The 27,402-nt window shown below is 48.0% G+C and overlaps 1 protein-coding gene and 1 pseudogene across 4 annotated transcripts in view; one reads left to right on the top strand and one right to left on the bottom strand.

Annotated features, from left to right (window-relative positions):
• Positions 1-27,402, top strand: part of FAM110A (family with sequence similarity 110 member A) — a 122,222-nt gene that overhangs the window by 91,933 nt on the left and 2,887 nt on the right. The window contains exons 1-2 of one of the 4 annotated variants that reach the window (XM_027620766.1): positions 19,141-19,248; positions 21,041-21,196. The exons of 1 other annotated variant lie outside the window; for it this stretch is intronic. In XM_027620766.1, coding sequence (XP_027476567.1) covers positions 21,142-21,196 — 55 coding nt within the window. In that variant the 5' untranslated portion in view covers positions 19,141-19,248; positions 21,041-21,141. Of the gene's footprint in view, positions 1-19,047; positions 19,249-21,040; positions 21,197-25,515; positions 25,568-27,402 lie in introns of those variants that run through there. 2 more of the 4 variants (XM_027620769.1, XM_027620768.1) reach the window with 2 other exon arrangements.
• LOC113938840 lies at positions 2,711-2,828 on the bottom strand (annotated as a pseudogene).

Here is a 27,402-nt window from a genome sequence, read left to right as displayed (position 1 = left end):
TTCTGCCCCTGGCTACTGACCAAATCCAAAGGCAGAGAGACCAGTGGAGGTGAAAGGAGGAATTTATTTCAGCGAGGCCAGCACCGGAAGTCGGTGGGCTGATGTCTCAAAGACTGTGTCCAAAACTCCGAAAATACTCCCCGGGTTTATATAAGGAAGCTGTGGGACGCAGGTGGGTGGGCCGGGGCAGGTGGGCAGTGAGGGTCAAATCGTTCACTGTCTTGGAGTCAAGTACGGGTGGGTCCTGCTGGCTCAGGGCAGTCCTTGTCGCTTGATGGGGCAGTTTCACTCGGGCAGGGCGTGCTCTGCCGGTGGGGTCTCCCACCTGAGCCAAGAGCCGCGCTGGAAAGAAGAACCCAACCGAAAAGCTTGAGGTCCAAATGGAGACAGCTGAAGTCCTCACACGCCCCAGTGAATGAACACCAGCCGGAATGTTCTCCCTTTCCTTGTCATCTCCAGATACTTCTACAGCCTGTGTTGCTGTTTAATTAAGACTGTTATTAATTATTTTTTGTAGCAGTTTTAGGTTTACAGGAGAACATTCCTTGCCCCCCTCCCCCCGTCTTTACAGCCTGGGGCATCCCATCCACCTCGCCCGGGAGGCTTGCCTTTTCTGCCGATTATCTCAGAGCTCTGTCTACATCCTGCACATCCAGAGCCTCATTCATTGGCTTCAGCCTCTGAAAGACGTTTATTAAGTGCCAGTGAACAGCTCTACTTTTCATCTACTAAACACAAGGCGAAATTGTTGTTGCCTGGTGTTTAGGGTAGACGGAGGCCAGTGAGCTCTAACCCAAGGCCCGTTTCTTTTCACCAAAGACTTTCCAAATGCCCGCTTCTAAATGGGAATTAGCCTAGGTAATATATCGTGAGGCCTTGTAACTGCTTCTTATAGATGAAATCTCTCTGATGCACAAGTCACAAGACGTTGGTGTAAGTTGTTTTCCCCAAATGGAGCGGCCTGCGAATCTGAGTGGGACGCGGGCGTGCGCCTGCGCAGGTCAACAACGCCCCCAGCTTTCGCTCCCGCTCTGTAGCTTCCAGTCCCACCCCTGTCCATGCTCTCCCTAAAATCCAGTAAAGACTCAAGACCCCGTTTTCAGGGCAGGCAGATTTGAGATCCCACCCCCCCCCCCAGCCCCCTCCTCCTCGTTTAGCTGCCTTGCAAATTAAACTTTTTTCTTATTGCAAACCTGGTCTCAGTGTTTGGCTTTGCTGCCCACGGAGCCCTCGTTCCCTCGTTCAGTTACACTGATGATGTCAGGCACTGTGAGAGATGCTTGGGACCTAAAACTGAACCGAAGAGATAAAGCCCTTGTCTTTGGAGATCTGACATTCTAGTGGAGCAAGAGGGACAATAAACATAGTAGGTAAGGACACTATTTAGTGTGTTAGATGTGGTCGGTAGAAAAAGGAGAGCAGGGCAAGGGGGACCTGGAGTGGCCAGCGGGGCCAGGCTGCAGAGTGGGTGGGGAGCCATAGAGGCACTCTGAGGGGGACAGGGTCCCGGGCTGGGGAATGGCAGGGCTAGAGGTGAGTTGGTATCCCAGTGCGCCCGAATGAGTTAAGGCCGCGCCCCCCCCCCCCGCCCCCCCCAGCTAGGCACCTAGCATTTACCATCAGGAACATTGCAGCAGCAAACACTGGCAATCTGTCTGTCTGTCCATGTGCAGAATACCCGGAGAATCCACTCCTAGCAGTGAACTTCAACCCACTCAGAGATCATCCAGATGCCCTCCAAAGTCTCTGCACCAGGACCACGAGGTTCCCACAAAGAGCTGCCCTCCGGGAGTTCTCAAACGTGTACATTCTTCAGGCAGGTCACAAGGGCGCTCACATTCCACTAGGAAGGTTTCCAGAGCGGAGATCAGCTAATCCGCGACCGGGCCCCCAGGGCAGGCGCGGGAAGGTTCACGCCTGGGTGGTGGGTGGGCTGGGCTTCCTGGTGGGTCGCTGGGTAAATAAATGGATGAGGGGCTGGAGGCGCCGCTGCAGTTACCCATGGGAGCCACCAGAGGGCGCAGGGCCCCACCACCTCCGAAGATGAACCTTTTCCCGGGCATCTGGGGGATTAGGAGCTTCTCTCAAGGGGTCCTGTGGGGTCTAAAGTGCCAGGGTGAGGAAAAGGTGGGAGGTGGGAGGAAAGAGAGCGGGAGAGCGGGGAAAGGGAGACGTAAGTTTAGAGAGGGCTAGAGAGAGGAGCTTCAGAGAGTGCCTCTAAACCAGTTTGCTCTCTATAAGGGCCAGTCTCATGACGCAACCCCCATCAGAGGGACGGTGATCTCATATCTGTGAGTTGAATTCAAGAGCCCAGAACATAGTGGAGGAAAAAGTCACAGGATACATACGTACAGTATGATTCCATTTGTGTAAAAAAAAAATAATTCCACAGTAATCCCACAATAATCCACACCAAATAATCCCACACCAATCCCACAAATAAATGCTGCATAGTCATTTGGGCTGTGTGTGTGTGTGTGTGTGTGTGTGTGGTATTTACTGCATATACATCCATTGGAAAAAATCTAGAAGGAGGAATTTCAAATCGACAGCAGCAGTTACCTTTGGAATTGTGTGTATGGAAGGAGTCAGGGAATGGGAAGGGTGATGAGGAGTGATCAAAGAGAACTTTAGCCTTAACTGAAATACTTTAATTTTCTAGGAGTCTAAACCCTGTTAGTTGTGTAGCCTAAAATTAAAAATTACTAAAAAAAAAAATGAAGAAAAAGAAATAAAAGAAACCTCAAATGCCATCTTGTGGTGCACCAAGAGAGGTCTTACATGCAGCTCAAGGGAGGTGACAGCCTTCCCTCCTCTGCTCAGAACACACCTGGGACCTCCTTCCCTCTCCTTGGCTCTATCTTGTGTGAAGAGCAGTGACAGCTCAAGGGCATGCCAAAAGTTGAAAGTGGAAGAAATTGTGGTGTCATCTGAATGGGTGCAGATGGGGGATCATGTCCTTTACTCAAGCTGGAGTAACTGGGCTGGGAGGGGTATGTGTGACAAATGCATTCTTGCAGGCAGATTTCTGCCAGGTGCCCAGGGGCAGGATTCCAGGAGTGAAGGATGGTGGAAATTCCAGAGGCGTAGAGATTTCCCATCCAGGTATGTGGGGATGGTATGGACTAATTTGGGGATTTGGGAAGTGCTTTGACCCAGAATGTATGTAAGCCAAGGCAGCATGATGCTTTCTAGGAACTACAAATACCTAGGATGGACTCCTAGCATCCTATGGGAGGGTATGGGGGAGTCCCAGAAAAATGCCTTCAGTTCTGGAAAACAATAGCTGGGCGACCCGAAGGGATGGCTTTTGAGATAAAGATCAGACCTGAACCCTAGGTGGGCCTCAGTATCTTCATCAGTAAAATGGGTGAGGGGTCGGTGTGGTCTCTGATTTTATCCAGCTGGGGGTCTTTCAGGGTCTCTTCCGGTCCCGGATCACTTTCAAACTGAGGACTTGCAGTTTTCCAATCGGCCAGCAGAGGTCGCCTTTTGAGAGGCTAAGAAAAGAAAAGTCAAGCTGGTCTGAAGCGGGAACCTGAGCCTGGGATTCTTCCTTTATTTGCTTTTTCCCTTCCAGTAACTACTGAGTGAGATCAGCTCTGGTCCATGCACTGGGGATATGGCAAGGAGCAAGGTCTCTAAAATGGAGCTGCTATCTTCCCTCCCAACTCCTTTTTTTCCTTCCACACTCCACATCTCACCCCTTGGCAGATCCAGAATTGGGTGACTCTGTCCCCCTCCACTGTCACCACTGCTGGCCAGCCCCTTCATGTCCTGCCTGGCTGTCACAGTAGTCTCTTCACTGACAATCCCACTTCTGCCCTTTCTCCCCTTTCTCCCTTTCTTAGCCGAAGGGATGCCCTTGAAACACGTCAGAGCCTGTCCTGCTCAGCTCAGAAGCCTCTCAACCCTGTTCGCTTCTGCAGTCCAGAACTTACCTGGCCCTGTGCTATCCTGTACCATTACACTTGACCACATGGCCCTCCCTTCTGCCTGGCGCTCTCCACTCCAGCCACGCTGGCCTCCTTGCTGTCCCCTGAGGTGGCAAACTTGTTCTCTGCCTCAGGGCCTTTGTACGTGCCCTCTTTACCCAGGTAGCTCCCTGGCCCCTCCCTCACTTTATTCGGGTGTCTGCTCAATCTCCCCCTTCAGAGGTGAGCCTAGATTAAGGTAACCTGGTCACCGCCACTCTCTACCTCCTCATGCCTCCCCAGCTTTGCCAACAGTGGCCTGGATGGTGTGTCGTGTGTTCCCTGATTCACTTGCTTAGTGTCTATCTCCCACCAGTGTCCACTCAGCAGTGGGGGGACTGTGTCTATTTTGTTCACAGCGGAGGTCCTGGTGCCTCGTTTGTGCCTGGCCTGTGGAAGGAGCCCCCTCCGCCTATGACCCTGACTTGCTGAGGGCCAGATATCAGCTTCCGACCTTTTTGGTGCATCGGGCCTTCTTCTCTTCCCTCTGTAGGATTATGTGTCCAGTGTCCTCAGGAAGAGTCCAGGCCCTGGAAACGGGGGGCCTGGGTCAGGCCTGGGCCTCAGTTTCCCTGCCTGTCCAATGAGGTAGACAGTACAAGAAGGCAGATGTGTAGGCCCAGTTCCTAAGGGTGAAATGGGCTAATGGGAAAGGGCTGTGTCCTTCTGCCTCCTCCGCTGTGCAGACACTGGCAGATGGATCCACCTGCCGGCCTCCTGCTGGGCCCCAAACCTGAGAGCAGGTGTCCTGGGGAAGGGGAGCATAGCACCCAGCGACAAGGCCCCTATAACCCATCAGAACACCAGAGGCCAGCCCTGGGGCTGAGAATCAGGGTGTCCCAGCGGAAGGGGCCTCAGCCAGGGCAGGGCTGCACGGGGCCTGCACACAGGCCTGGCTTGCCCGGCCTGGAAAGGTCTTCCTCTCTTGCTCAGCCTCCCCCCGGTCTCATTTCATGCTCACAGTTGTGGCCACACCTAGGCCCTGCCCTCATGATTCCTTCTTATGTTTTTCTTTAAGTCAACTGGCTTGCATTGAATAACATTGAATATGTATGTATGTATGTATGTATGTATGTATTTTTACAATGAATAATTTTAGACACACGGAAAAATAGAGAATAACATTGTGAACCACATACCCAACATCCGGATTAATGTTAACATTTCCCATAATGCTGCCTCTATTTCTTTTTGAGGTAATTTCATGTGAATTATAGATATCATGAATTTTCACCTCAAATACTGGCATTACCTAAACATCTCTAAAGAGTAAGGTCATTTCCCCGCGTAACACGGGAGTATTGTGTCACTCCAAAATATTAATATTTCTCGGATAGCTAATATTTTGTCCATAACTGACTTCCCCAATTGTCCCCAAAATGTGTTTCACAGTTGACAATGGATTTATTTATTTATTTTTATTTTTTATTTTTAAAAGATTTTACTTATTTATTTGAGAGAGAGAGAGAGAGCGCGCGCCCGATTATGCCCACAAGCAGGAGGAAGGGAGAGGGGCAGAGGGCGAAGGCGAGAATCTCAAGCAGACTCTGCACTGAGAGCAGAGCCCCTCGCAGGGCTCGATCTCACAGCCTTGAGACCGTGACCTGAGCGGAAACGAAGAGTCTGATGCTGAACCGACTGAGCCACCCAGGCGCTCCAACAACGGGTTTATTGTGAAAGAAAACTTGATACGTGAAATGAAAGCAAGTGTCTTCTGCCATAAATAGAAGGGTACCTCTGGAAATGGACCCAGCGTGTCAGACCGACCCAGCGCCCAGGCTGGGGCTGAGGCCTGCCCTCCGTTGTAAGGGTGATGAGCGGCATGGGGTGTTAAGAGAGCAATGCAGCAGAGACTTCTCTCACTGATGGAGTAAGACTCGAAAGGAACTCGGAAAGGGGACCGCTTTCTCTGAGTCAGGATGGGTGCCATTTAACGCAGGGCTGGCCTGCAGGGGTGGGGGGTGGGGGTGGGACAGGAGAGTAGCCCCTTTCCAAGGCTGCAGAAGGTTCTGGAGAAGAAACTGGCATTCCCACGCTCATGCAGTGGGAAGAGCCCTGGACAGGGAGCTGGGAGCCTGTGTGCCTGACCTTGCATTTCTCTGGGTTTGGGTCTCTGGGTTTCTGTCGGTAAAATGCGGGGAGCTGGGACAGGGCCTCCCCACTGCGTGACTCCCGCCACCCCACCACCTAAAAGTGCCCCTTCAGGACCCGTGTGGCCTCTGTGACCCGGCTTCCCACCTCAAACCTCTTTCTGTTCTTGGCTGGCTAGCTCCCTCCTGCTCATTCTCAGGTTTCAACCCAGATGCCACCTCCCTGAGAAGCCTGCCCTGAGCCCTGGCATGGGTTCAGGGCCCCTCATCTGGACCCCACAGCTGCCCCTGATGACTCAGAACTGTAGCCCCTGGGACTTCTCTGTCTCCCCTGGCAGCTGTGGGTAGGGAAAGCTGAGAGCCTTTGTCTTGTTCACCACTGTGTCCCCAGCCCCTACCTCGGTGCCTGGCACATAGTAGGAGCTCAGTACATTCGCTGAATGAACAAATGACGATTACTACATTTCCCACTCTAATCTGTCTGCCTCTTCAGGACTCTCAGCGTGGGCATTTGGTCCTTCCTTCCTTTCCTCTCTTCCCCCCTCCCCTTCTTCCTTCCTTCTCTCACAAATATTTATTGATTCCCTACTAGGTGCCAGGCGGTGTTCTAGGCATGGGAAATACAGGCAAGGTGCTTGCCCTTGTGGAACTGACGGTCAGTGGGGCAGGCAAACAAAAACAAGAAAACAAGTATATAAAATAATCTCAGGGCGCCTGGGTGGCTCAGTCGTTAAGCGTCTGCCTTCGGCTCAGGTCATGATCCTAGGGTCCTGGGATCGAGCCCCGCATCGGGCTCCCTGCTCGGCGGGAAGCCTGCTTCTCCCTCTCCCACTCCCCCTGCTTGTGTTCCCTCTCACTCTGTCTCTCTCTCTGTCAAATAAATAAAATCGTTAAGAAAAAATAATCTCAGATGTTATTCATAGTGTGTAAGGCAGACAGGCGCTGCGGGATAGCGTTCGAGGGACTTGCTGAGAAGGTGCAGTGTGTCCTAGTGGAGAAGTGGGTGAGAGGGAGCTGGCAGGGCAAGAGCTCGGGAAAGGCATTCCTGGCCTGGAACTGCATCTGCAAAGGCTCTGAAAGGAGAACCAGCTGGGCAGGGGGACAGAAAGCAGGTGCAGGGAGGAGGTCTGAGAGGAGACAGGGGCAGGCCAGGTCAAGAGGGCTGTTCTGAGTCCCCGAAGGCCAATGGAAAGATGTGAGTTGGAAGGGGATGGGATCTGATTTGGTTTCTTCCCGGCTTTCCTGAGGTACAACTGACATGTAACATTGTGTCAGCTCAAGGGGCACCACGCCTCCTTCGATGAGTCAATACATGTATATATCCTACAGTTGTTGACCAGTACCCTAGTTAACACCACCTCACGCAGTTGCGTAGTTACCTACGTGTGTGTGAGACATAGCACCTTGGTGAGAACATGCAAGATCTGCTCTCTCAGCAGCTTTCAAGTATATAATACAGAGTTTTTAACTGTACTCACCACATTGTACTTTCACTTCCCAGGACTTATTTCTTTTAATGACTGGAAGTTTGAGCAACATCTCCCCATTTTCCCCTCAGCCCCTAACAACCACCATTCTACTCCGTTTCTGTGAATTCAATCTTTTTAAGATTCCTCATATAAGTGAAATCACAAGTGGTCTTTCTCTGTCTGAATTTTTTCACTTAGCATAATGCCCTCCAAGTCCGTCCATGTTGTTGCAAATGGCAGGGTTTCCTTCTTCTTCTTCTTTTTTTTTATAGCTGAGTATTATTCCATCCTATCTATCATCTATCATCTATCTATCTATCTGTCATCTATCTATCATCTATCTATCATCTATCATCTATCTATCATCTATCATCTATCATCTATCATCTATCTATCCATCTATCTATCATCTATCCATCTATCTATCATCTATCTATCATCTATCTATCTATCATCTATCATCTATCTATCATCTATCATCTATCTATCTATCTATCTATCATCTATCATCTATCTATCTATCATCTATCATCTATCATCTATCTATCATCTATCATCTATCCATCTATCTATCATCTATCTATCTATCATCTATCTATCCATCTATCTATCATCTATCCATCTATCATCTATCTATCTATCATCTATCATCTATCTATCTATCTATCATCTATCATCTATCTATCCATCTATCTATCATCTATCTATCTATCATCTATCTATCCATCTATCTATCATCTATCCATCTATCTATCATCTATCTATCTATCATCTATCTATCTATCTATCTATCTATCATCTATCATCTATCTATCTATCTATCTATCATCTATCTATCTATCATCTATCATCTATCATCTATCTATCATCTATCTATCCATCTATCTATCATCTATCATCTATCTATCTATCTATCTATCATCTATCTATCTATCATCTATCATCTATCATCTATCTATCAACTATCTATCTATCTATCTATCATCTATCATCTATCTATCTATCTATCTATCTATCATCTATCTATCTATCATCTATCATCTATCATCTATCTATCCATCTATCTATCATCTATCATCTATCTATCTATCTATCTATCATCTATCTATCTATCATCTATCATCTATCATCTATCTATCATCTATCTATCTATCTATCATCTATCATCTATCTATCTATCTATCATCTATCTATCTATCTATCTATCATCTATCATCTATCTATCTATCATCTATCTATCTATCATCTATCATCTATCTATCCATCTATCTATCATCTATCCATCTATCTATCATCTATCTATCTATCATCTATCTATCTATCATCTATCTATCCATCTATCTATCATCTATCCATCTATCTATCATCTATCTATCTATCATCTATCATCTATCTATCTATCTATCATCTATCTATCTATCTATCATCTATCTATCTATCTATCTATCATCTATCATCTATCTATCCATCTATCTATCATCTATCTATCTATCATCTATCTATCCATCTATCTATCATCTATCCATCTATCTATCATCTATCTATCTATCATCTATCATCTATCTATCTATCATCTATCTATCTATCTATCATCTATCTATCTATCTATCTATCATCTATCATCTATCTATCCATCTATCTATCATCTATCTATCCATCTATCTATCATCTATCCATCTATCTATCATCTATCTATCTATCATCTATCTATCTATCATCTATCTATCTATCTATCATCTATCTATCTATCATCTATCATCTATCTATCTATCTATCATCTATCTATCTATCATCTATCATCTATCATCTATCTATCATCTATCTATCCATCTATCTATCATCTATCCATCTATCTATCATCTATCTATCTATCATCTATCTATCTATCATCTATCTATCCATCTATCTATCATCTATCATCTATCTATCTATCAATCTATCAATCATCTATCAATCATCTATCTATCATCTATCATCTATCTATCTATCATCTATCTATCTATCTATCATCTATCTATCTATCTATCTATCATCTATCCATCTATCTATCATCTATCATCTATCTATCAATCTATCAATCATCTATCAATCATCTATCTATCATCTATCATCTATCTATCTATCATCTATCTATCTATCATCTATCTATCTATCATCTATCTATCCATCTATCATCTATCCATCTATCTATCATCTATCTATCTATCTGTCATCTATCTATCTATCATCTATCCATCTATCTATCCATCTATCTATCATCTATCTATCTATCTATCATCTATCTATCTATCATCTATCTATCCATCTATCATCTATCCATCTATCTATCATCTATCTATCTATCTGTCATCTATCTATCTATCATCTATCCATCTATCTATCATCTATCTATCCATCTATCTATCATCTATCTATCTATCTATCATCTATCTATCTATCATCTATCTATCTATCTATCATCTATCTATCTATCCATCTATCATCTATCTATCATCTATCATCTATCTATCTATCAATCTATCAATCATCTATCAATCATCTATCTATCATCTATCTATCTATCTATCTATCATCTATCTATCTATCCATCTATCTATCATCTATCTCTCAATCTATCAATCATCTATCATCTATCATCTATCTATCCATCTATCTATCATCTATCTATCATCTATCTATCCATCTATCATCTATCTATCTATCATCTATCATCTATCATCTATCATCTATCTATCATCTATCTATCCATCTATCTATCATCTATCTATCCATCTATCTATCATCTATCTATCATCTATCTATCCATCTATCATCTATCTATCTATCTATCTATCATCTATCTATCTATCATCTATCATCTATCATCTATCTATCATCTATCTATCCATCTATCTATCATCTATCTATCTATCATCTATCTATCATCTATCTATCATCTATCTATCTCACATTTTCTTTACTTATTCATTAGTTGCTGGACACTTAAGTTTTTCCATGTCTTGGCTCTTGTAAATAATGCTGCCATGAACACTGGGGTGCAGATATCTTTGAGATACTGATTTCATTTTCTTCGGACATACACCCAGAAGTGGGATAGCTGGATCCTATGCTAGTTCTATTTTTAATAGAATAGGACCCTCCATACTGTTTTCCATAGTGGATGCACCAATTTATAATTCCACCAACGGCACCCAAAGGTTCCTTTTTCTCCACATCCATGCCAGCATTTGGTCTCTCTTGTCTTTCTGATAATAGACATTCCAACAGGTGTGAGGTGCTATCTTGTTGTGGTTTTGATTTGCAGTTCCCTGACGATGAGTGATATTGCACACCTTTTCATGTACTTGTTGGCCACCTGTATATCTTTTTTGGAAAAAAGTCTGTTCAAATACTTTGCCTATTCTTTTTATTATTATGTTATGTTAATCACCATACATTACATCATTAGTTTTTGATGTAGTGTTCCATGATTCATTGTTTGTATATAACACCCAGTGCTCCATGCAGAATGTGCCCTCTTTAATACCCATCACCAGGCTAGCCCATCCCCCACCCCCCTCCCCTCTAGAACCCTCAGTTTGTTTTTCAGAGTCCGTCGTCTCTCATGGTTCGTCCCCCCCTCCGACTTACTCCCCTTCATTCTTCCCCTCCTGCTATCTTCTTCTTCTTCTTCTTCTTCTTTTTTTATTTGTTTAACATATAATGTATTATTTCTTTCAGAGGTACAGGTCTGTGATTCAACAGTCTTGCACAATTCACAGCGCTCACCGTAGCACATACCCTCCCCAATGTCTATCACCCAGCCACCCCATCCCTCCCACCCCCCACCACTCCAGCAACCCTCAGTTTGTTTCCTGAGATTAAGAATTCCTCATATCAGTGAGGTCATATGATACATGTTCTGCCTATTTTTTAATTGGAGTTTTTGTTTGCTGTTGAGTTGTATGAGTTCTTTATATATTTTGGGTATTAACCCCTTATCAGATACGTGTTTGCAAATATTTTCTCCCATTCCATACATTGCCTTTTATTTTATTATTATTATTATTTTAAATTCCAGTATAGTTAACATACAGTGTAATATTAGTTTCAGGTGTACAATGTAGTGATTCAACACTTCCATCCATCACCTTGGGCTCATCACAAGTGCCCTCCTTAATCCCCATCATCTCTCTCCCCGCCCCCCTACCCACCTCCCTTCTGATAACCATCAGTTTGTTCTCTCTCTATAGTTAAGAGTCTGTTTCTTGGTTTATCTCTCTCTCTTTTTTTTCCTTTGCTCATTTGTTTTGTTTCTTAAATTCTGGAGTGAATACGAGTGATATCATATGGTATTTGTCTTTCTCTGACTTATTTCGCTTAGCATTATACTCCTATATTCTCTAGTTACACCCATGTTGTTGCAAAACAGCAAGATTTCTTTCTTTTTTATGGCGGAATAATATTCCATTGTATATATATATACCACTTCTTCTTTATCTGTTCATCTGTTGATGGACACTTGGGCTATTGCCTTTTTATTTTGTTGATTTTCTCTTTTGTTTTGTAGGAGCTTTTTAGTTTGATGCAATCCCACTTGTTGATTTTTGCTTTTGTTGCCATATCTAAAGAATCATTGCCAAGACCAACATCAAGGAGTTTCCCCCTATGTTTTCTTCTAGGGGTTTTATGGTTTCAAGTCCTAGGTTTAACTCTAATCAATTTCGAGCTAATTTTTGTGAGTGATGTAACATAGTGGCCCGATTTCATGCTTTTGCATGTGAATATCCCGTTTTCCCAACACCATTTGTTGAAAAGACAATGGGATTTCCCCACTGAGTATTCTTTGTCAAATGTCATTTGGCCATATATGCATGGGTTTATTTCTGGGTTCCGGATTGTTTTTGTACCAGTACCATACAGTGTTGATTACTGTAGTTTTGTAATGCTGGTTTATATTTTAAAAGAAGGAGGACAGATAGGGGGAGAGAAGGTAGGAGTGGCCTGGGGTCTGACGCAGCCTCCAGGCAGAGATGGGTCAGCTGAGCCCATCTCATGCCCAGCCCTGGTGTGAGGGGCCTGAGCATGTGCTGAGCATGGGTCTGGGTTGTGGGCCTGGGACTTCTGGTGTCTGTGGGTGTCTGGACCTGTGGGATGGGCCCCAACAAGAGGGAAAGGGAGGCGGGGTTTGGGCAGTGGCTGGGGGCTCATTTGCATTTGATTTACATGTGGAGTGGAGGGGTCACGTTGAAAGCTGGAAAGGCCTGCACCAGTCCCTTGGGTGGAGGGTCTTGGGTGTTAGGACAGACAAAGATTCTGTCTCCAGGCTACGACCGTCCTGTTCAGGAGGGGCCCTATTTCTCCACCTGCCTCTGGCCTGGCCCTGCCATCTGGGGTTGGGACACTAGGAGGACAAAGGCCCCTCACTCTCTGAACCCTTTTCCCCTATAGAATCCCATCTGTTAGGCTCAGCCTCTGACTTGGGACAGCTCCCTTAGCTCAGGCCCAAGAGTGCAGAGGGGACAGCCCCCTAACCCTAAGGGGGACCCAAGCCTCTCCCCCCAGCCTCTGCCATCTGTTCTGGGCAGCGCTAGCTTATCCTGCTTCTGCCACCTGCTTATGTGATCCCGGCCAGTCAACTCCCCTCCCGCTCCCCCTCCGGGCCTTGGTTTCCCCATGTGTCACATGCAGACGTGGGATTGGGTTGCTTTTCCAAAAAGGAGTGACTTGTGTCTCACTCTTGTAATTGCTGCTGTATCCATAATCCACCTGTTCTATTAGTGACTTCAAGTTTTTAAAGGGAACGCGCGCTCCTTTGCTTAAACGGATTTAATTTGAAAAGACATTTCATACTATCTCTGTAAGTGGAAATTCAGTATCACTTGCCATCATTAGAAAAATTCTGGGGAGAAAAAATAACAGAATGGGACTAGGACGATGTGATTAAATTCTAGTCTTGCTTCAAGTGAAAGAAGCCCGACACATTTATATGATATTGCAGAAAAGACAAAACTGTCGAGAAAGAAGGCAGATGAGTGGCCATCAGAGTGAGGGGTGGGAAGTGTCCCGGGTGCTGGAAATGTCTCCCCTGTTGCGGGGGCAAGTGTATACATTTGTCAAAAATCAGGGAAGTGGACCCTTGAAGTTGGTGAATTTTGTTTTCTTTAAATTTCCTTTAACAAGACAAGTTTTTATAAAGAAACAAATAAGAATTCCAGTTTGGCTCTGAGTCTGGGCCCCTCTCGTGGGGAAAATTAGTGTGTATAGGGAGAGGCTAACTAACCGAGGAACAGCAAACTAAGGCTAGAAAAAATGAAAGCCTCGAAGAGAAGACAACTTTCACTCGGGAACTGTACTTACAAGAGCCACTGGCCTTGTGTGGCAAAAAGCGGTTTAAATTAATTCAAACTCAATAAAATTTAAAATTCAGGGTATGAGTCACATTTCAAACAGCTAGTGGCCACTCTACCGGGCAAACAGAACATTTCATCCTCATGGAGAGTCTTGGTAGACATCGCTGCCCTAAAGGATTTATTTGATGCATATAATTTACAACTGTCATGCCTTGTCTCCTACTTTGGGAAACGCTTGGTTTGATCTAAGCTCGCTCTGTGAAAGCCACCACCTCTTGCCACGTTGGGTGATGACCCGAAGACCATTTTACTTACATGGTCTAAGAGCAGAGTGTGGTGGGCATCTGGAGTTTTAGATTGTGGGGATTCTAAGGATTTGACGACCTCAGGATTAAAAAATTCTGGGCTATTCAGATCTGAAATTTGTCCCTGCTCCCGGGGCTAGAGGGTTTGGAAGTGGAGAGCTAAGGGTTTTGCGGGCATCATCTTGGGGACTGACTCAAGGTAACTCCTTCCAATGCAGGTGCAGTTATGTCCATTAAAGACAAAGCGGCCGAAAGTCCAGCGTTTAAGGAACTTTCAAGTCTGGCAGCAGTTGGGTGGTAGGAGTGGGATTGGAACCCTGACTGGCTGACCCCGGAATTCCTGATCTTGGTCTTGAACTGCTGCTTTGTATCTTTAAATTCTAAACGCCTCCCTGCGGCCTAGAGCAATTTCACATCAGTCTTTTCCTGTCCATCCATTCCAGCCATTGGCCTTTTGGCTCAAATATACCAAACCCATTCTCGCCCCAGGACCTTTGCACATGTTTTCCCTCTCAGCCTTTCTCTAGATTTCCACATGGCTGTCTCTTTTTTTTATTCTCCCCTTCTCTCTTTTTTTTTAAGAGGGGTGAGCAGAGGTAGAGGGAGAGAGAGAATCTCAAGCAGGCTCCATGCCCAACAGGAACCCAACACATCTCATGACTTGAACTGAAATCAAGAATCGGCTGCTTAGGCAACTGAGCCCACCCCTGCCTCTTTTTTATGCTTCAGGCCTCACCTCAGAGAAGCCTCCCTGACCATAAAGCAGCCCCCTTTCCATCACGCCCATCGCCTTACTCTGCTTTATTTTTATTTATAACATGTCTCACTTGTTGATTCAGTTACTCCCCTATTGTTCTGTTTCCCTCACCAGAATGTGACTCTCTCTTCCTAATAATTGACACAGACCAGGGGCTCAGAAAATATTTGTTGAATGAGTAAACACATCCTGAAACCAACCAAGAGGAGGTGAAGGGGGGAGGTCTGCAGGGGTGAGTGCAACTTGCACAGTGCTCTCTCCAAACTGGAGGCTGCTGTCTCCTAATTGTCAGGCAGAAAGCCAAGGCTCAGAAAATGAGAGGCAGAGGAATGCCCAGCCCAAGCAGTAGCTCAGTGATAACAGCCCCACTGGAGAGCCCTATGTTTCTGCTCCCTGCGCCCTTCCTCAGGTGGCACACCGTGCGACTGTCCAGGAGGCCAGATGGGTGCTATCACCACATTTACTTACCTGATACGAAGTCTGCAGACTGTGAGGTCAGCGGACGTGCCGGCCACAGGCCAGTTTGGCCCAGGGGAGCCCAGATGAGAGATGCCTCACCAGTGTGAGTTTCCTGAGCTAGAAGCTGATAGGAGGCCCATGCCCCCCACGGGGTTTTGACCTTGGCTGCACGTGGGAACATGATGCCTGCATCCCTCTCCCAGAGGTTCAGATGTAGCTGCAACCTGGACATTGGGATTTGCGAAAGTCCCTAGGTATTGTCTACTGCTGAGTAACAAATCATCACAAAACTTGGTGGCTTCAGACAACAATAACCCTTCCCCCCCCACCCCCCATCTCTCTTACAGTTTCTGTTGGATAAGAACTGAGGAGGGGCTTAGCTTGGCAGTTCTGTCTCAGAACCTCTCCTGAGGCCTCACCTGAAGGCTTGACAGGCTGCCTCCCCTGGGACCAGAAAGTTCACACCCAGGAACTGCCCTTGGTCTCTAGTTCACCCCAGTGCCTGCCTCTCAAACCACCTCAAGGCCTCCGGAGGGCCAGGTTCCACCTGTCAAAACAAAATACAGCCATGGGGGTGGGGTGGGGTGGGGCAGAGAAGATAGGGAGCTAGTATCTGAGGCTAATTTCATCTCAGTTTCGAGTTGAGTGGAGAAAACATTGCCAAGGTCAGGGTGCTGGAGGGGGCACTGAAGTAGCTGCAAGCCTGCGGATGGGGCGAGATGTTATTTTTGCTCACATGCTGGGTCAGGACGAGACCATAAGGACTGCCTAGCTCCCTTTTATCTGGGCACTCTAATGACAGCTTGGCACCTTCTTATTCTTGTGGGCTCTCCCTCTGCACTCCCACGTGGTGGGAGAGGGCAAGGAGTGGGAGGATTTTAATCACTGTGAGCTGGTACCAGGGGCTTAGCAAATCCTCGAAGACAGGGAGCATTGCCAATATGCTGGTGGCTTGTGAAAATGTTCAGAGTTCTAGAATCTGAGTGTGCCCAAATTAGGTGTCTTCATGTGGCCTTATTTGGAGTCCAGGGGAAGTTCCCTCTGCCCTCTGTCTGCCTAAGGGAATATGGCTCAGGGTTTTTGTATTATCCTGTTTGTTTTAAGCTCTAGGGCGTGTAGGGCAGAGGCAAGTTTTGAAGACACAAGGGTCAGCAGGACCTTTATCCAAGCATCTCAAATATCTCCCAACCCCTGATTAAAGTTGTACATCTCAGAGAAGAATCCAACCATGACACCACTGTTGTCATTCCCATTTTAATGACAGGGAAGCTAAGGTCTGGCAGGCTCCCTAGCAGTATGCTCTCAGGGTCAATATGCTTCTGTATTTAAACCTTACTCTGTTAAAACCACCATCTCCTTCCATTCCAATGTTGCCTCATCTCAGATGATGTTGGAGTGGGTATGAGCATTTGGGGGGTTTGGCTAAGGGGACCTTGACATTTAGTGTGGGTTTAGTGGTTTTATTTACGTCGTTTCCAGTCACTTTTGTGAAAAGTTATTACCAACTGGTGATGACTTCCAGGAATACTCCTACCTAGCACACTGACGTGGGTTGTGACATCAGCCACCACTCACACTGTCACATGAAAGTGCAGGGTCAGAGGTCGTATCTCAGTATAGAAGTATGAATGGCCGGGGCGCCTGGGTGGCTCAGTTGGTTAAGCGACTGCCTTCGGCTCGGGTCATGATCCTGGAGTCCCGGGATCGAGTCCCACATCGGGCTCCCTGCTCGGCGGGGAGTCTGCTTCTCCCTCTGACCCTCTTCCCTCTTGTGCTCTCTAACTCTCATTCTATCTCTCTCAAATAAATAAATAAAATCTTTAAAAAAAAAAAAAAAAGAAGTATGAATGGCTTTATAGTGCCCAGTGCTGCCAGTCTGTGGTAGAAATGTATACATCGAGCCAGAACAAGCTTGTCTGTGAAAATTATTATGGAGGTATGCCAATTATTGAATTCACAGAAATAATGTTGTTTTTCTGGATTTTGCAGTATTTGTGGAATTTGCCATTTGTTGAGGTTTCTTTTATCTTTCTAGCCAAATAACACTTTATTACCTAATATTATATTTGTAATTTTGTAGTTCTTTTCTTAAACAAATCTCCCTAAATTGTGTAAGCCTGAGGAAGTGCACGGTCTGGATCTGCCCCTGCTCAGTTTTCTCTGTGTCTTTTACCATCACAGGATCCTTTTTGCCTTTTCCTCACTGCTCCTGCCAACAGGTGGCATACAGAGCAACATAACAGAACGGCTCAGAGGACTCCTGCTGCATCCTGACAAACCTTAGTGTTTTCATTCATAAAATGAGAATAATAGTAGAATCTCTCCCCCCACATAGTAATGAAGTCAAGAGAGAAAATACATGTAAAGCCTTGAGAAGCCCGGTCTAGCAGAGGGCACAGTTAGCGCCACATCTGATATTTCGCTGGTCCTCACGGATATAGTCAGACTCCTTGTTTATGACGGTATCTACTCTGATTTGATTGGTGCCCATGCCGGAACGTGCAATCATTGTTAGCTGTTGATATGTTATTAGTCCCTCTCCCACACCGGACCAAGGTATGTATATAGTAAGTGCTCAATCATTGACAATCCAATCAAAGAATGAAAGTCACCGTCTGGATTAGAAAACAGAGGTTGGCTCCAAATTCAACAATGCCCTAGACCCAAACAGTGACTCATAGCTATGAAATTTCCTCATCTCAAAGGGTACTTAGAGTTAACTTATTCTGATCCTTTTTAAAACTGTGTTTTTCTTTTCTTGACATATTTAAGTGTTGGAAATTGGAAAATCCACAAAAGCACAGAAAAGAAATGAACTGCTATTATAAATGGTTATACACAAATACATTGAAGTTACAATTATGCATTTAATACATAGTTGTGTGTACATAGTGCTTTGAAACATACTTTTAAAAAGCTTTCTTTACATTTTCCTCATACTTTAAATATCTTTAACTACATCATTTTTAATGACTGCATAACATTCCTCATCAGGAAGTGGGGATAATTAAAGGTACCTATCTCAAAGGGTTATGCCATGAGCAGTGACAAGAGTTATGTCATGTGAAGCTACCTGGCATGTAAAAAGCTCAATAAACTTAGCTCTTCCTCAGGATGGATTTATATAACCAATCTTCTTTTGCTGAGCATTGGAGTTATTTCCATTATCTTTCGATGGTAAATAACGCTGGGCTATATTAATCTTTGTTCATATCTTTGGTCATTTCCTTAGTAAAGTTCAGGACTGCTGGGTATGCACATTTTACAATTTCCCACTGTTCAGTTAGAGGAACAGAGAGGGAAAGGGGCTAGCCCGGGCTCATACAGCGAGCTGCAAAGTCGGAACTGGAGACTAGCTGGGGACCCTAAATGGTGAGTCATCCTGTTGGGGACCAGAGAAAGTCCTGGTCAAGGGAAAAAACTAGGCTCCTGAGCTGTGGCGGCGCGGGAAGAACAGGCCAGCGGGGCTGCGCGGGGGCTGAGCTGGGCGCCGGGGCGGGGCGCTCACTAGCTGGGCAGAAGCTAAGCGGTCGCCTGGCAACCCGGGCGGCGCGGCGTTCGAACGGAAGCGAGGAACCAATCAGGATGTCCGGGGCAAACCATTCCGGCGACGGGGGGGGGGAAGCGACGAGCTCACTTCCCCTTCCTCTGCGCCCCTGGGACCTCCGCTCTGGTGGGGGCCTTGGGACAGTCAGGTGGCCCCGTCCATCTCGGGTGCGCACAGCAGCTCCGAAGAGGCCCCTGCGGGTCCCCAGCAGTTCCGAGCCGCGTTGGGCGCGGCCATTCCCAGCCCGGGTCCGAGCTGTCAGCCTCTCCAAGACCCGCACCGGAGGAGCCAGGACTCGCCTAGCGCGGGCTCCAGGTGAGGGGGCGGGTGGTCTGGGGCGCGAGCCCGGGTCTGGGGAGCTCCGTTCACCGAGCGCCTGCTGTAGGCGTCCTCCCCGCGTCCTACGTGCGGGGAGGCGGTGGTACCCCATTTCACTGAGGAGAACGCTGAGGGGCAGAGAGGCAAGTGTCCTAGCCCAGCGAGGTCTGCCGGAGAATCCAATTCAGGTCTTTCAGCTCCACCTCGAAGTCTCTGGGTAGATCTAGATTTGTCTTGAGAGGCCCAGACACGCAACTGGTGGCCAGCTTCTCAGCCTCTTAGACGCAAGGGTGCTAAGCCCAGGAGCCCTGGCTGGATCATTTCCCTCCGGCCGCGCTCCCGCACCGTCCTCTGGGTGCCCCTTCTGGGCAGCTGTCTTCTCTTCTCCAGAACGCCACAGGTTGGACTCAGGCTCGTTTGGGGTCCTTCTGCCCACGGGGTCCTCACAGCAGTGCTGTCTCTCTCAGAGGGCTGCTCTGGGGGAATCTGGCAGGACGGACATTAATGGGCTAGATGCTAGGTGGGCAGCAGGTGCTCTGGCCCTTGGAGCCGCTTTTAGATTCTTGGGAATCTGCCCCAGGTTGGGGGAATGGGTAGAGGCAGCCACTCAACCTGAAGCCACTAAGTGTCATCAGAGACTTTGGAGTTGAGGATGGGGCGCAACCCCTCCGGCTGGAGCATCTGACCTAGACCAGGCCCTGCCTTCTGGGGATGCTCTGGGAACTCAGAAAGAAAATAAGCCTTTCATTTATTCTTTCAACAAATATTTATTGACTTCATATGCCCTGCCCTCCCCCTTGTCTATTTTGTTTCTCCCGGTGGCATTTACCCATCTGATGTCCTATGTATTTCACTTATTAGGGAGTTGATTATCTTCCTCAACTGGAATGTGATAGGAGGAGGGGCTAGGGTGAGGCAAGTGAGGCCCTCACCTCCAGGGCAAAATTGAGGGGTGCCAGAACCTCTAATCAAAATAACTAAAGCTCACAGTTATTATTTTTTAAAAAGATTTATTTTAGAGAGAGACAGACAGAGTGTGCGAAAGGGAGGAGGGGCAGAGGGAGAGGGGAGCCCAACCCCGGGGAAGGGGGTGCGATCCCAGGACCATGAGATCATGACCTGAGCAGAAACCAAGACTCAGTTGCTCAACCGACTGGGCCACGCAGGTGGTTGACAGTTCTTCACTATTTGCTGTGTGTTCTGCTGGTGGAGATCAACTCACATAGCCTCTGTGGAACACAATACAGTGTCTCTGTCACGATCACAAGCACGTCCCCAGCCCAGCTGTCTCACTTCTTGGCAACACGATGTAGGTGCAGTGACGTCGCAGGGTGGTTTGTAATAGGGCAGGTCTGGACGTACACTAAGTGGTCATCAGCAGGGGCTGACAGCTCTTTATGTACTGATGTGCCTCCACGTATATTATTGAACAACCTATATTATTAAGTATATTAATAACATTAGAATTAATAATATATTAACATTATTGAAACAACATGTATTTTATTGAGTAAAAAGAGCAAGGTGAAAACAGTACACACGTGTTGCCATACTTGTAAAAAAAATAGAAAGAATTTATGCCCATTATTCCTTGTATCTGCCTAAAATCTCCCTAGAAGGACACACAATTGGCTGGTTATAGTGGCGCACGCAGGGAGGGCAACTGCGTGGCTGGGGACAGGAGTGGGAAGGAGTTTATTTTTACTTGATTCTCTTTATAGTTTTTGAATTTTGAGTCACAGGCATATAGCACCTGGTTCAAAAATTATATATATATAAATCATTACAGATTATATATTTAGTCATAAGACCACTGCCTTGTCTGTGATCTGTCCTTGGCTTGCCATGTGACTTTGGGCAAGTTTCTTCACATCTCCGGGCCAAGATCAGATGGTGAGCTCAGGCCTGGGAAGAAGGCAGTCCGGGACAGGAAGTGAACTTGCCGGTGAGTCCGCCCCAACCTCCACCTTCCCCATCCTTGTGAGCCGGGCCCTTCCCTGAGGCGATGCATGCGGTCTCTCTGTGTCTCCACTGCAAGTCCCTTTGTCCTCATTTTGCAACTTCAGGTACAAACCGAGGCACAGATAATTGGGTTGGCGGAATCGGGCTGTCCATTGGCTGATAGGAGACCAGTGCTTCAGGCACCTGTGCCCACAGCCCTCCTTCAGCCCACTGAGATGTGTGCAGGGGTGCCCTGGGCAAGGCTGACTGCAGGCAGTCCAGGGCATGAGTGTCTGGGGAGACTCCAGAAATAGCATGGGGCCTGGCGTGGCCCTGGAGGATGCCCAGCTGGGTGTCTCTGACCCGGACAGCTGGGCTGAAATCGAGCTGGGCTGCCCTATTGGCTGGCCCCCTCCCTGCTGCCTGGAGCCTTCCTGATCCTCCTCTGGGGCAGGTGAGGGCCTCCCTGTCTCCACCCAAGTCAGGGCCTGGCTTCTACTGAACAGAAAGAGAGAAACAGGTGGAAAGAAGGGGTGGGGTGGGGGTACAGAATGTCATGAAAATTCTAAACATTGAAACCACACCTCTTGCCCCCTCAGCGAAGAATAAACAATCACTAACACCTCCTGAGCACTTACTGTGTGCCAAGTTACTTTATAAGCATGCACTCATTTAATTCCCTCAATTCTATGATGTCAGGTAGTTACCGCTGCTATTTTTTCCACCTTACAAAGGGAAACCGAATGCAAGAGAGGTTTAGCAACTTCGACCAGGTCATCCAGAGCAGGAATGCGAATCTGGGGGTTCTGACTCCAGACTCTGGACTCTCTTTTTCTTTTTTTTGGAAAAATATATATAACGTAAAATTGAGCGTTTTATCCACTTGTAAGGTAGAGTTCAGTGGCATGAAGTATATTTACACTGTACACAAACCTCACCACCATCCACCTCCAGAACTTCTTCATCTTCCTAAATGGGAACTCCGTACCCATTAAACACCAGCTCCCCATTTTCTCTTCCCCCCAGTCCCTGGAAAGCACCTTTCTACTTTCTGTCTCTGTGGATTTGACTGCTCTGGGTACCTCATGTAAATGAAATCATATAATATTTGCCCTTTTTTTCTCAATATTTATCCTTCTGCGTCTGACTTATTTCATTTAGTGTAATGTTTTCAAGGTTCACCTGTATTGTACCAGGTGTCAGAACCTCCTTGCTTATAAAGGCTAAATAATATTCCATCCTCTGTTCATCTGTCCATCTGTCTATGGACACTTGGTTGCTTCCACCTTTGGGCTATCGTGAATAATACTACTATGAACATTGGGGTACGATATCTGTTCAAGTCCTTGGTTTCAGTGCTTTTGTGTATATACCCACGAGTAGGGTTGCTGGGTCCTATGGTAATGCCTTTTAAATTTTTCCTAAGTGCTATACTGTTTCCACCGTGGCCGCACTACCTTACATTCCCACCCACAGGGCACAAGGGTTCCAGTTTCTTCATATCCTCACCAACACTTGATTTTTTTTTTTTTTGTGGTTTTTGGTTTTTTTTTTTCCTTGCTTGCTTATTGTGATATTGGTTATCTTGATGGATGTGACATGTTATCTCACCGTGGTTTGGATTTATGTGTCCCTAATGACGCATGATGCTGAACATCTCTCCATGTGCCTATTGGCCATTTGTACACTTTTTTTGAAGAAACGTGTGTTGAAGTGGCCCTGCGTGCTTAGATTTGTAAACTCTTGAGAGAAGTGGGTCAACATTCTGGGTGGTGAAGTCCTCACCCAGGAGCTGGGCACCTCAGAGTCACATTCTGGTGGCATTTGTCACGCACAGGCTGGGAGACAGGCACTGTTACAGGTCCTGTTTTACAGTTGGGGAAACCGAGGCCTGCAAAAGTTGACTATCTTACCCAAGATCTCATAGCTAATCACGGGCAGAGCTGGATTTGAACCCCAGTAGGCTGGTCCCAGAGTCCATGCTTCAGAGGTGGCTGTGAGGCTGGAGTGGGGAAGGGCACTGTAGGAGCAGACCCCTCATGTGCAAAGATTTGGACGTGATGTCTCCAGGGAAAAAATGGCTCATCTAGGGGTGACTTGAGGCTGGAGGGGAGTGGAGAGAGAGGAGGGAGAACCCCTGGGGTGGGACTGGGGGTTGGGAGGAGGCTTGGTGCTGAAGGGCCTTGGTCTTTGAGGTGGCCTGGGTTCCAGTCCTGGCACTTAGTCATTGGTGTGCCCTGCACACACCTGTGTGCTTGGTCCCTGGAGGATGAAAATAAAGAAATAGGAAACGAGTGATTGATAAGTGAATATCTAAAATGACAGCGTGGGATGAATGTGTGGAAGGGAACAACCAGGTGAGAGAGTTGGCAGGAGCCTCAGGGTAGTCAGGGAGGCCTCTCTGAGGAGGTGAGACCTGAAGGAGGTGCGCTAAGAGGTTCTAAGCAGAGAACAGATGGTACAAAGGCCCTGAGGCAGGAAAGACCTTGGAATGTTCAGGAACAGCAGGGAGGGCTTTGTGGCTGGGGCAGAAAAGCCTGGAGATGAGGTGGGAGTGGAGGGCAGGGACTGGATCCTGGAAGGCCTGAGGACCAAGTGGAGAGTTTGGGACTTATTCTAAGGTGATCTGGAGCCATAAGAGATCTAATTTCTGTTGGGAAAATATTGCCATCTTGCTCCCATTTTACAACTGAGGAATCTGAGACCACAGCCCACAGCCAGGAATGCTTCCTAAGGTGGTTTCTTCCTCTGGGGCCCAGAGAGGGAGGCTAGAGAGTCTTTTGGTGAGTGGTTCCTGGGTTCAAATCCTGGCTCTGCCATTTACCAGCTACGTGACCTCTGGCAAGTGGCCCCACCTCTCTGTGCCTCAGTTTTCTCAACTGTAAAATGAGCGTAATAGGAGTACCTCAGGGTGAGTGTGAGGATTCAATGAGTCAACATATATAAAGAGCTTAGAACAGTGACAAGTACAGAGAAAGCACTTAGAAAATTTCTTCCCTGTTATATTATGAAAATGTTATTGTTTCCTGCTTTTACTACTATTATTGCCTAACTGAGCCCTCCCCCCATCTTATCCCCTGCCCCCCCCCCCATTGTTGCCTCAGTAGAGGGCCAGGCAGAGGGACCCAGCAGGACATTGTGGGGAATGATGGTCTTTAGGCTGGCCTCCCTCATTCCCCTAAAATCAGGCTCCAGGGCCTGGAGGAGGCCTCAGAGCTGACTCACTCCCAGGGGGAGGAGAGTTGTTTTCTGAGTCACTTCCTGTCCCCTCATAGCCCTCCACCCCAATCTGGGTGCAGCCCCCACTGGGCACAGACATGCAACTGGGCCCTCTTTGGCTTCCCCTGGGCTCAGACCCGACGCTAGTGGGCACTTCCTTCACTGGGCCTCAGGATCCCAATGGAAACGCCTAATCAAGTGTGCCACCTGAAGTGACATGATAGGGCTTGGGTTGGCAGAGGAGACAATCATGTCCCTCCCAAGGATTCCTTCCTGCAGTGTTGCAGTCTTCTCATCTGTAAAATGGGGATTAAATAGTTCCTCCCCTATGGGGGGCGGGGATGTCCAGAGACTTATATAAATACAGTGCCTAGAACTCCAAAATTCCAGTTATTCTTATTACTATTGTTGCCGTTTTTACAAAATGTTCACAGCTTGCACAGGGTTTCTGTAGGCACTCTCAGACGGTAAGAACTCACACTGACCTGGCCTGGAAGGTGAGACTCTTATCACTTGGCAGAATGGAGGGCCAGAGGGGTCCAGCAACGTGCTCAGGGACACACAGGTAGAAAGGGTGGCACTCAGGCTTGGTCTAGAGGGAAAGTGCCCAGATCAGACTCCTCAGGGTGACTTTGGGCAACTGGCTCAGCCTGTCTCAGCCTCAGGATTCCATTAGTCAAATGCGGATAATAATAGAGTTTACCTCATAGGGGTTGTTGGGAAGATTAAAATGGGTTAATTAAAACCAGGAACAGCACTTTCTCGTGCCTGGCACAGTCGACATTAACGCGGGCATTGCGGCTGTGGCGGAGGAGGCCTCGGTTTTGCCATCTCCAAGGGTGCCCTTGCAGGCCGCGGGAACTGCGGGTGTGGCCGGTGCGGCTGTGAGGTGGGCGGCCCCGGCTCGCGGGACCCCTTCCTGGGGTAGGTCGGGCGGCTGGGACCAGGTCTCCGCGCCGAGGCGAGCCCACTGCCGGCGCGCCAGGGCTCAGGTTCCCGCCCCTGCCCGGCTTTCGTTCTTCCCTTTCGGGTAATACCTGGGCCGGCGGGTTCACCTGCCGGGGGCCGGGCGCCGGAAGTTGCGCAAACGCGTGTTACCTGAGCTCCAGGTGGGCCGGGCCGGAGGAGCGATCCGTAGCGGCGCGCGCGCAGCCAGGTATGTGCGGGCGGGTGGCGCCGGGCCAGGGTAGGGGGCTGCCCGGCCAGCCCTCCCTTCTCGGGAAGGCGGGGACAGGGCAGGGGCCCGCCTTCCCGCCCGGAGGAATCCTGCCGTCAGCCCCCCAGCTTTTAAGAGCCAGGTCGACCCCGGCTCAGAGAGGGGCGGCGAGCGGCCAGAGTCACACAGCGCGCCGGCGGGCTCGCGGCCTCCTCCGCCGCTGGGAGTCTTCAAGATTGCCCCGAAGGGGGTTAGGGCAGAAGCCAGAGCGAGCATCTGAGCTCCCCCAACCCCTAAGGCTGTCTCCAGGGAAGCAGGTGGGAAGGGGGGGTATGGTGACAAGGAGAAAGGCTCACGGTTGCCGCTCTCGGGGCCATTTGTGGGTGGCGTTTGAAATACGTGGGTGGGGCGTTGGCGATGAGAGGAGGCCTCAGAGAGGACGAGTCCCACCCGGGGACTGGGACCCCGGCTTTAACTCGCAGGAGCCTCCACACCTCCGTTTGCCCACCTGTGAAATGGGGCTCATCAGATCAGTTTAGGATTAGCTTCTATCACGTGCCTCCTTTGTCTGCGGCTCCGACTCCGGCGGTCCTGAGCGTGCTTAGAGACCCCGCCGGGGTGGGGGTGGGCGCGATCTGGGAGTTGGGTCGTCAGAGTCATGATAAAACCCCAGAGCCCAGTTCTTGGAGCGCAGCCTTTTGGTCAGGTGCTGCGAAAGTCCTCGACCTGTTTTATCTATCCATCCTCCAGGAGACCTGGAGGCTCAGGTCTATTTTTAACCGCATTTCAGATAAGGAACCCAAGTGTGTAAGAGGCGCAGCTGCTGGAGCGAGGCGCACAGCGGGCAGGTGGGCGAGCTGGCCAGCGGCCCCCAAGCCGGGTTTGGCTCCTTGTGTGTGTCCGGGCCGCGGGGGGAGCCTCTGTGGCCAGCAGGTCGGTCCGAGGGCGCGGGGTTTCTGCCCTGGCCCTGCCCATCTGACCTCCTTCTTCCCTCTGTTTCCCCGGATGGTGCCCGGGAGGGAATCGCCGCCGCCAACGGGTTGGACTGGTTTGGTAGGCGGAGGCCCCAGGGGTGGGGCAGAGTCTAGTTACCTCGGCAGGGCTCAGCAGGGCTGCCTTTCCTGTCAGACCCTTCTTGCCTCAGGTCTCCTGGGGGTCGTCCCAGTGGGGCAGCCTTACTTTCCCATCTACTCCATCTCTTCTACCTTGGGAACAGCTCTGGCTCTGGGCTGACAGCTCCCAAGGTTCTCTTAACTTGCCATTGCTGCCCCTGCAGAGTTCTCAGACTGGGGGCTAGATTGAGGTGGGGAGAGCAGATCTGTTTGCAGACGTGTTTGTTTGCTCCATCCATGCATGTTTTAAAAATTATTGGCGGATATGCTGAGATTTAAGAATCTAGAGTGTTCATGCCCATCTGGATTTCCAGCTTCCTAGCACATTCCATAACCTACCACCTTGGACCCATATGTCTGCAGTGGGTTGAATGTGTCCCTCTCTGGTTTATCCAAGGTCTTTCTGTTCACATTTCGCCCCCATGGACACTCTAATTCAATAACAGTTTATTGAATACCTATTATGTGTCGAAAGCAATGTCCCAAAACAGATTCAGTGAGCAAAACCGACAAACTCCCTGCCTTCATGGAGCCATTATTTTAGGGGAATGAGAAGAACAGAGTGTAAAATGACATAAACGTAATAGATGAGTGAATTAGGCCTCATAGGAATTTGTGTCTTATTTATCAGCTCTGGGACCTAGGGTGGTCACTTCTCTAGTTTCAGTTTCTCCAACTATAAAGTGAGATGACAGTGACCCTTCTCACAGGCTTGTTGGAGGA

This window comes from Zalophus californianus, chromosome 8 (assembly GCF_009762305.2).
Source record: "Zalophus californianus isolate mZalCal1 chromosome 8, mZalCal1.pri.v2, whole genome shotgun sequence".
Lineage (NCBI taxonomy): Eukaryota > Metazoa > Chordata > Mammalia > Carnivora > Otariidae > Zalophus > Zalophus californianus.
Note: the sequence above shows the minus strand (reverse complement) of the source record. Positions and strands in the feature narration are given on the sequence as shown.